Genomic DNA, 9,472 nt, shown 5'->3' on the forward strand with positions numbered 1-9,472 from the left:
GGAGTCCAGGCCCCCAGCCCCTCCTCCCCCAGCCCCGGGAGTCCAGGTCCCCAGCCCCTCCTCCCCCAGACTCGGGAGTCCAGGCCCCCAGCCCCTCCTCCCCCACCCCCGGGAGTCCAGGCCCCCAGCCCCTCCTCCCCCAGCCCCGGGAGTCCAGGCCCCCAGCCCCTCCTCCTTCAGACCCGGGATCCCTCGCCTTCAGCCGCCTCCTGGCGCGCCGACCCAGGACTACATAACTTATCGCATCCTTCTCTAAGCACCTGAGGGGTTTTGAGGGTTCTGGTTTGTAGACCCAGAAGTTTTGCGGGACGGACGTCAATTGGGGGCCTCTGTGAACGCGTGGAGAGGCTAGAGGGACAGGTCGCGTTCACTCCTCCTTTACCTGCTCTGCCAGGAACATGGTGCAGGGGCATTGCCCTCCCCCTCCCCGTACAGGACTCTCGCGATTCGGGGGCGGGGTGGAGGAGGGAAACCGGTGCAGGGTGAGTTGCGGGGTCTTAAAAAAACCATTAGTTTTAGACCCATAAGAAACAAACTCCTGTTAGACATTGACGGTGTCCACCCCATTTCCGCTTCTCATGTCAGGGCGAGGGGGCTGGTGTCTATAAATCCATCCGCTCTGGGGTGGCCCAGCGTCCCCTCCCCCGCCCGGGGTGGAGGGGCTGGGGAAGGAAGCACCCACTGCGCATGCCTCGCAGCCCGGGATGCTGAGGCTGTGAGCGGAGGCGAGCGTCGAGGACAGGTGATGGAGAGGCTTGCACGCGCAACCCTAGACGCAGGCCTCCAGCCGCGGCAGGAGCCCGGGCCCCTGGGGTCCAGCACTTACCACGTTGAATCAGGGGTCCGCCGGTCGGATCCTGGGGGCCAAACCGGAGTTCACCCCCGCCCCCCGATTTTGAGTGCCGGCCCCAAATCTCCCGCTTCCATATGTCCAATCCCAGTGCAAGGAGTCCGGGTCGACAGCCCTTTGGATTCCTGCCCACCCCTAGATCACCGTCACCCAGAAACCCCGATTCCCGTCTCGCGTGTCCCTAGCCGGGTATTCGGGTCCCGGGTTTTATCCCCGCCTCCTTCCAATCCCCGCGTTCTATCCCCGCCCCCTTCGATCACGGCGTCCAATCCCCTCTGTCCGTTCGATCCCTAGCCCTCCGTCTCCTTTTACCCGGCCAGATTCTCCACCATTTGGCGGCTTGCATTCTATGCAGCTTGTTCGGAATCTGGGTTCCTGGGCTCCCCACTCAGCGCATTGTCTCTTATTCTCCTGTCTCTTGGGGGAACAAGGCTCAGCTGGGAGGTCGCAGCCCACCCCTCGTGCATCCTTAATGTCTAGCGCATAGGGTGCCAGAGCAAATCTCAGCTCTTTCACGCCAGGGAGGGAGGAGGGATGTTTGGAGGTCGGGTCGGCCCCCCAAAACCACCCACAGAAAGTGCATGCATTGAGTTGGCAAGAAGGAGGCGCTCCCGGGCACAGCAACTCACGCCTGTAATCCCATCACTTTGGGAGGCCGAGGCGGGTGGATCACGAGGTCAGGAGTTCAAGACCAGCCTGGCCAACATAGTGAAACCCCGTCTCTACTAAAAACACAAAAACTAGCCGGGCATAGCGGCACACAGCTGTAGTCCCAGCTACTCAGGAGGCTGAGGCAGGAGAATCGCTGGAACCTGGGAGGCGGAGGTTGTGGTGAGCCAAGATCCTCCCACTGCACTCCAGCCTGGGCAACAGAGAGACTTCACCTCAAAAAAAAAAAAAAAAAAAGGAGAAATAAAAAGAGGCACTACAGCGGATTGGATTCAAGTTAGACAGTCAGTGGGACTTCCGTGAGGGAGAAGCAGCATAGAAAATAGAGAAGGGTGTATGAGAGACCCAGCCCCGACTGAGAGGCCGAAATAGGTACAGAGAAGCAGGGACTGAAACGCGGAATGCTTGTTTATTCAGCTCCGCTCGACAGTGTTCTTTGTGCAGCCTGGTCCTTCTGCTCCTGGGTCCAACACAGTCACAGCCTGGGGAGGGACTGGGGAAGACAGTCTCAGAAGCTGGTGTTAGGGGAGAAGAAAGGTGGGGTAGAAGTGCCAATATACAGACAGGCAAACTGAAGCCGAGGAGGTGACCAGCTGTGCCTGAGGTCACCCAACGAGCTGGGCATTGTGCTGGCCCCCTCGCTGCAGGCTGACGTCCTGGGAGCTGGTCCGGGCTTCTGCCTTGCGTCACCGCCGCCGGCGCCCATAGCTGTAGGGGTCCTGAGGCTCGCGGCTGGACTTTCCCGAGGGCTCCTTGGCGGAGGCAGAGCGAATCCAGTGTATGATCTCCAGCAGGCGGTGAGTCCGGCGTACGCCCAGGGACCAGACGTGCTCATGGTGCTGGAGGGCGTCCTGGTGCTGGCCTCGCCTGGATCGGGAGTGTGGGAGAAAACGGGGTTCAAACTGAATCGAGAGATGGGGCGTGGTGGAGGCGGGCACATAACACTCCAAGACCAGCGGGGCACGCTTACAAATCACCTGCCTGTTCCACAGGAGGAAACCATGGCGGGAGGGTGCACGAGCCCTTTATGGTCTCCCTCCTGCCCTGTCCCCCTGCTACTGGCCTTTCTCACCTGGCCGCAGAGTCCGGGTCCCCTTGGGCAGAGAAAGCGAGGAGCAACAGCAGGAGGAGGATGTGGGCAGTCATCATGGGCAAGGCGGGTCAGGATCTGTGGTCTGGATTTGCAGCCACCCCACCCCGCTCCCGTGCCGGCTGATTGTCTGTGCAGCTCTAGAGCAAGGAAACTGGGCTGGTCCCCACTTCTCAGGCGGGGAATACAGAGGCCAAAAATCTGAGAAGAGCCCGTCCCACGCCAGAGGGGCAGGATTTGAACCCAGGTCCCTACCTCCCACACTGCAGCTCTGGGGCCCTCACTGGGTGTGCCGGTCATACCAGAGCTGTCTATGCCCCGGGAGGCCTGTGGAGTCCTGCTGCCTTTAAAGCCTGGGAAATAGGGTGGGGCCAACGACACCCGCAGGTAGCTAAGCAGCTGGCTTCCACGAAAATAGGTGAGGGCGGGGAAGCACCAGCTCCACGTGTAGATGCAACCTCACTCTCACCCTGTCAGGAAGCCATTTAGTAGACAGTAGACCCTGGAACCTCAGGGGACAGGCAATGCAGGGTGAGTGCAGATGCCACCCCCGTGGAGCAGGGGAGACCCCCAGCGCACCAGCAGAGCCAGCGCCCTCTGGAGAGGAAAGGCTGAGGGCTGCAATTGCACTGAAGCAGGTGTAGCCAGGGCTGTCAACGTGGAAGGGGTCCTGGGTCAACCAGGTCATGTGCAGTGTCATGGGGGACCCAGAACCCTGTGGCCAGCCCCCGAGTGGAAGGGTGGGCGCAGACACCATGGCCGCAGCAGAGAGGCCTCGTCTTCGCCTCTGGAGGATGGGCAGGCCTTGCCACCTTACAGCTGCGACTCCAACTCCCCAGTCCTAAGCCCCAAGCCATTCTAGGGCAGGAAGCAGGGCCACACAGCTACGAGGAATTCTGTCCTCCTCAGCAGACACCTCCAACCCACTCAGTGTCCCTGGCTGCGGAGGGCGGAGCACAGTCAGCCCTAGCTGGCCTTGGAGGGTCCCAAACAGGAACAATGTGAGTGCTGGGGGGAGGTGGGCAGGCTGTTCTGGGAAACTTGAGGGGCAGCTGTGCTGGAAAGCCACCCCCATCCCCCGCCAGGCAGGAGGTTCAGGGGCACTGCGGGGGGGGGGTGCAGCCCCAGGAGAGGGATGAAAGAGTTGAAGACCCTGAGAGAGCTGTGGAGGGCAGGGACCCCAAGAGGGGACCAAGGAAGGGGAGCAAGAGGCCTAGAGACGAGGGAGGAGAGACGCAGATCCACAGAATGGCAGCCAGCAGCAGGCGCCGAAGCCGATCCCCCACTGCTCAGGCTGGCACCTTAGCACCTGCAAAGGGAACCCCAACCCGCTTTGCCCCCAGGAAGCAGAGCCAGACCCCAGCTGAGGATTTATTGGAGTAAATGCAACCATATAAAAACATAAGTTATGAAAAACACAGTCACAATGTACCCTCCCCATCCCCCCGGCCCAGGCCCCTAAAACCCTCTTCTTCGGGAGGGAGAGGAAAGGGGAGCCCCAAAACCGCCTAGGAACGCTAAGCCCCTGGGCCCGTGCAGGGCGGGGAGAGCCAGGCCTCAGCGCATCCGGTAGTCGGTGGAGCAGGACAGCTCGCACAGCTGGCCCTTGAAGTCCAAGTCGATGGTGAAGTCCAGGTCTCGCTGTGGGAGAGGGGGGCGTGAGGGCGGAACCGTCAGGAGGTGGTGGCAGGGGCTGCAGACAAGACACGTGACGACACGCCCTCCCCGAGACCCAGCCGGGCTCCAGCTTCCTGCCCATCTCCATGCTGCAGACCCCAACTGCTGGTCCCACCCGAGCAGCTGACCTGACTCTGGCAAGCGACAGCTCCACGTGGACACCCTCAAGCCCACTAGGCTCACCTGACACAGAGCCCGGCTGCTGTCCCTTGCCTTTGGGTTTCCCCATCAAGACGATTCCCATCAGCAATGGAGTGATTTCTTTCATAAAAAAGAGAACCTTTCCCAAGCCCACTTCCTCCTCAGCAAACATTACGGTGAAACGAAGTGGTCCAGCCTGCTGTCTCCCCTCCTCTACTCCCAGCCTTCCTGGAGACCCCCCATACCCTCCAGCACGTGAAGACGACTTGTGGCCGATGGTCCGGAGGCTGCCTCCTGCCTCTCCGGTGTCTTTCCCAGCTAGCACCACGGTCCCTTGGGGGCCGCATGAGTCTTTGTAGGGGGCAGTCGTGTGGATGTAGGACGTTTACCACCCCCTCCGTCCCTACCCACCAGATGCCAGGAGCACCCCTTCTGCCAGGTGACAACCACAAGTGTCTACAGATGGTGACAAACGTTCTCTGTGGGGAACCCACCCAGTTGAGAATTACTGCTGTCACGGGCTCAGGAGCGTCCAGGGGTCCACACTCTGTGACTGACCTGAGTGCCACCTGGCCTGGCACCCATGGGCCGGGACCCACACTTCTAGCCCAGACCACTCCCTGAGACTCCAGGCTGCAGGTCTTCCATCCTCCGGCCTGCTCAGACCTGCCACACTGGACCTCTGCCTAGACCCACTCTCCTGGAAGCCCCCGCAGCTCCCCCGAAAGCCCCCTGGTCTTAGGTGATGGCAGCTCCTGCCAGGTGCTCAGGAGGAAAAAGAAAGGGGATGGGAAAACAAACCAAAAAGCTGCCTTTTTCCTCAGGCCTCACACTGGGCGAGGAAACCCAGTGCACTCAACTGGGGACCGCCGCTTGCCCTGAAGCCCACCCACGCCAACACCTGTCTGCCCTGCTCCCAGCCTGAGAGGTCAGCTCCGACTGGCGGCTCCATATCACTGATCCCCTTGTCTAGAGTGGAAGCACCAGGAGGGCAAGGGTTTGGCCTGGGTCCCCAGGCCCAGCTTCCAGTAAATGCTCAAGAAATCCTGCTGTGTAGACAGGCATGGGGCTGAGGGGCTCAGGGACCTGGGAACAGGCAGAGGCACCCGCTCCCCCCCCCCCCTCTGCCCCCATCTGCCCCCATCCGCCCCAGCTGCCCCCATCCGCCCCAGCTGCCCCCATCCCCCGCCCTCCCCGGCCCTGCCCGGGAGCCTCACATTGTTCTTGGCGTTGGGCCGCATGCCGATGGTGCCAAAGATCTCCTCACCCGTCTTCACGGTCAGGTAGTCCTCCATGTAGAACACCGTCTGCTTCCAGTGCGTGTACGGGGACTCCGGGCCTGCGGGCACGGCCGGGTCAGCCAGCCTCAGCCTGCTGGCCCCACCCCAGCCTTGGCCTCCCGTTCCCTCTGCTGGAATGCCCACCCCCATGACAGCTGACGGGAGTGCAGTTCGTGAGTCACTTCCCTGTCACTGAGGTTTGGAGACAGGAACTGTGTCAGCCTTCTGTGGACGAGGAAACTGACGCCCAAGGCCACGTGACGGCTACATGGCAGAGTTTGCGCTGGAACACGCGTGTCCCCATGGCTCTCTGCCCGTTTCTGTCCCCCCTCCCCTACGTGGGTGCCCCTGGCTCAGGGACAGCCCCAGCCCTGCCCGCCCCGCCTCACTGGTGGAGAAGCCGGTCCTCTTGTGGCAGCGTGTGAACTCGATGTTGAAGTAGGCCACCAGGGCGTGCACATAGTCATTCCGCTTCACTTGCAGGCAGAACGGGGAAGTGAAGGTCAGGTCTTCCACCTTGACAGTGTAGATGTCCACCTCCTGCAGGACAGGAGACAGCGAGCTCCAGGATGTGTCCCCAGCCCGAGTCATGCCCTCCTCCCTCCCTCAGCTCCCGAGGGCCTGTGACCCTGCTGTCCCCTTCCTGCTGGCCCTCCCTCACCGGCACCCAGCCTTGGCTCCTCACTCATTCCTCATTCTGCCTGTCTGGCTCCCAACAAGCCGCTGGGTTCAAGCCCGGATTCCTTGCCCCCTTCTCTCCCACACCCAAACCTGGCACTCTACCCTACCTCTGTCCAGAGCCCCCTCAGCCCTGACCCCACCATCAGACCTCCTGGAATGCAGGTCCCCAACTCTGCCCTCTCCCCAACCCCTTGACAAGTCCACCAAGGTGGTGACTTCAAATGGCAACCCAAACGCCAACCTCAAACCCTGCACCAGCTCCCCGGCTCTCAGGAGGGTGGCCCCAGTGGGGTCCCTGCCCCTCCAGTCTCCTCTCCTCCCCCCCTTAACAGCTCCCTCCTCCCCGACAGGAACCCCAGCCAGCCACCCAGCTTCACCCAGCTTGAACATCCCAGTTCAACAAATACTTGCTATTGCCAGGTCTCAGAAGTAAAAAAAGTAAAAAAGAAAACACTGGCCCAGGCTGGAGTGGTGACGCGATCACAGCTCACTGCGGCCCAAGCGATCCTCCCGCCCAGCCTCCCGGGCAGCTGGGACCACAGGCGCATCTCAGAGCCTGCCCGGCCCCCTGGGCTCCTCTGCAGTGGCCCATGTGCCTGTGCACCCGCTCATCGCCCTGGCGTCCTGCCTTCCCATGCACAGGTCTCACTGGGCTTTAGCTGCTGGCTTCGGAGGAGGAGGCAGGACCAGGCCGCCTCACCGCCGGACACCAAGTGCCAAGCCTGGCTCTCCCACAGCAATGTTCACCAAGATATTTAAAGGACGAAGTGGCTTTTCTGGGCCTCTAGCACCCCTCTGGCTGGCAGGTCAGGCTCTGAGACCTCAGGCCAACGCTCTGGGCCCCAAAGCCCCGCGCCAGGGCCAGGTGATGGCCTCTCTTCAGTTTCAACGTAGGCAGCACCTGGCATGCCCACCCCCTCACCTTTATGAGGCAAGCGTTGGTGACCAGCTGTTTTGGGTCCACCACGTCCACTAGGGGCTCCTTGATGGCCACATCTTTGATGCAAGACATGTCGAAGCCATACACATTCTCCCACCCTGGGGAGGCAGGCAGGGAGGGGGGTGAGCCCGCAGCAGCCCACCCACGGCCCCACCTGCCAGCTCCCGGGCACGCACTCACAGTGGATCTTGTAGTCTTTGTACTGCCGGTCCTCGATGGCCGTCACATACAGTGTAGCTCGGTCTGGGAAGATGAGGCCATCAGGCGCCTGCAGAGGGGGCAGGGTGAGGGTGGGGCCTGGCAACACTGCCCCTAGTTTTGCCTCAAGACGTGGCCTCCTGCCCTGGTCTCGGCCACCTTCACGATGCAGCTGCACTCACCCCCACACCCCCTGGTCTATTTCCCACACGGCCGGCCACCAGAGGACTCTCAGGCACATCTCAGTCAGCTCCTGTCCCTCGGAGGCTCTGGGGATCCTCAGACCCTCCCTGGCTGCTCTGAGAGGAAAAGCAAAGCCGCACCATCTCCCTGCCATCGTCTAGCTCCGGGGCCTGTCACACCTGGCTCCGGCTGTGGCCTCTAACACCTGGCAGCCAGCCCCCACAGTAGTCCCATCTGTGGGAAAAATTGAGCATGGTTTTCATCTTCTGCCTGGACCCCAGCCCACACGAGCGGCGCCCGTCCCGCTGGGGGCCTCACCAGCCACTTGTCCCGGGCGTAGAGCACGGTGTTGAGCATGGACTCGTAGAAGAGGCAGTAGCCCATCCACTCGCTGATGATGATGTCCACCTTCTCCACCGGGAGCTCCACCTCCTCCACCTTCCCCTTGATGATGGTCACCACTGTAGGCAGACAAGGGCGGCCACATCAGTCCCCAGGAGGCCTGCCCCTTTCCTCCCCCAGGGTCTAGAGCCTGGGGACCCCACTGGGTTCAGAGAACTTGTGAGCGGAAGCCACAAACCCTCTTTTTTTTTTTTTTTTTTTTGAGATGGAGTCTTTCTGTCGCCCAGGCTGTAGTGCAATGGCACCATCTCGGTTCACAGCATCCTTCACTGCCTAAGTTCAAGAGATTCCCCTGCCTCAGCCTCCTGAGTCGCTGGTACTACAGGCGTGCGCCACCACACCCACCTAATTTTTTTTGTATTTTTCTGTAGAGATGGGATTTTACCATGTTGGCCAGGATGGTCTCAAACTCCTGATCTCGTGATCTGCCCGCCTCAGCCTCCCAAAGTGCTGAGATTACAGGTGTGAGCCACCTCGCCTGGCCGCCACAAACCCTCTTAACTCTGTTTTAAAATTCACACGTCGCTCTGGACATTTTTTGAGGCAGGAGCAGAAATTTTATGTGAGCTGGGTATCAGGCAATGTTAGATTTTGTTTTCAACTGGGTGGGCTTGAGATAATAAGTAACAGCATGGTGATGTTCTCAAAACAGCATCATCTATTAGATAAGATGCTCGCAGACACATTCACCAGGAAAATGACATTACAGAGGGAACTGGCTTCAAATGGATTTGTGCGATCATTATGATAATCTCTTTTTAAAAATCACTTAAGGATGGCGCTGGTGGCTCTCGCCTGTAATCCCAGCACTTTGGAAGGCCAAGTTGGAGTTGAACTGAGTTCGGAGTTCAAGACCAGCCTGGCCAAAATGGTGAAACCCCGTCTCTACGAAAAAAACACCCAAAAATTTAACCAGGTGTGGTGACAGGTGCCTGTAATCCCAGCTACTCCAGGACTGAGGCAGGAGAATCACCTGAACCCAGGAGGCAGAGGTTGCAGTGAACTGAGATCGCACCACTGAACTCCAGCCTGGGCAATAAGAATGAAATTCCATCAGCTGGGCGCGGTGGCTCATGCCTGTAATCCCAGCACTTTGGGAGGCCGAGGCGGGTGGATCACGAGGTCAAGAGATCGAGACCATCCTGGTCAACATAGTGAAACCCCGTCTCTACTAAAAATACAAAAAATTAGCTGGGCATGGTGGCGCATGCCTGTAATCCCAGCGACTCAGGAGGCTGAGGCAGGAGAATTGCCTGAACCCAGGAGGCGGAGGTTGCGGTGAGCCGAGATCGCGCCATTGCACTCCAGCCTGGGTAACAAGAGCAAAACTCCGTCTCAAAAAAAAAAAAAAAAAAAAAAGA

General features: G+C 60.1%; 3 protein-coding genes across 12 annotated transcripts in view; all 3 read right to left on the reverse strand.

Annotated features, from left to right (window-relative positions):
* Positions 1-1,107, reverse strand: part of CPT1C (carnitine palmitoyltransferase 1C) — a 20,721-nt gene extending 19,614 nt beyond the window's left edge. For 2 of the 7 annotated variants that reach the window (XM_032264411.1, XM_032264409.1), the window contains exon 1: positions 827-1,099. The gene's annotated coding sequence lies outside the window, so the exon portion shown is untranslated. Of the gene's footprint in view, positions 1-260; positions 349-826 lie in introns of all 7 variants that reach the window. The other 5 variants (XM_032264408.1, XM_032264407.1, XM_032264413.1 and 2 more) reach the window with 5 other exon arrangements.
* Positions 1,108-1,992: 885 nt separating this feature from the next.
* ADM5 (adrenomedullin 5 (putative)) lies at positions 1,993-3,750 on the reverse strand. Its single transcript, XM_032264419.1, has 2 exons — positions 2,592-3,750; positions 1,993-2,386 (listed from the first exon to the last, which is right to left on the reverse strand). Exons 1-2 carry the CDS (start codon positions 2,666-2,668, stop codon positions 2,206-2,208), a joined length of 258 nt encoding a protein of 85 aa, XP_032120310.1. The 5' UTR covers positions 2,669-3,750; the 3' UTR covers positions 1,993-2,205.
* A 217-nt stretch (positions 3,751-3,967) lies between these two features.
* The window catches only part of PRMT1 (protein arginine methyltransferase 1), a 12,709-nt gene continuing 7,204 nt past the window's right edge, over positions 3,968-9,472 (reverse strand). For all 4 annotated transcript variants that reach the window (XM_032264416.1, XM_032264415.1, XM_032264418.1 and 1 more), the window contains 6 exons: positions 8,028-8,170; positions 7,509-7,596; positions 7,311-7,426; positions 6,097-6,247; positions 5,645-5,766; positions 3,968-4,250 (listed from right to left, as the gene is read on the reverse strand). In XM_032264416.1, coding sequence (XP_032120307.1) covers positions 4,167-4,250; positions 5,645-5,766; positions 6,097-6,247; positions 7,311-7,426; positions 7,509-7,596; positions 8,028-8,170 — 704 coding nt within the window. In that variant the 3' untranslated portion in view covers positions 3,968-4,166. The remainder of the gene's footprint in view (positions 4,251-5,644; positions 5,767-6,096; positions 6,248-7,310; positions 7,427-7,508; positions 7,597-8,027; positions 8,171-9,472) is intronic.

The sequence above is a fragment of the Sapajus apella genome, unplaced genomic scaffold (genome assembly GCF_009761245.1).
Source record: "Sapajus apella isolate SASKATOON/1434 unplaced genomic scaffold, GSC_monkey_1.0 scaffold144, whole genome shotgun sequence".
Lineage (NCBI taxonomy): Eukaryota > Metazoa > Chordata > Mammalia > Primates > Cebidae > Sapajus > Sapajus apella.

What these genes read in the sequence shown, in the direction of transcription:
- ADM5 (XM_032264419.1), bottom strand. Translation starts at nt 2,668, where the DNA reads ATGATGACTGCCCACATCCTCCTCCTGCTGTTGCTCCTCGCTTTCTCT. An exon ending in GACCCGGACTCTGCGGCCAG is followed by an intron (nt 2,387 to 2,591) that starts GTGAGAAAGGCC and finishes CTCCCGATCCAG; the next exon opens with GCGAGGCCAGCACCAGGACG.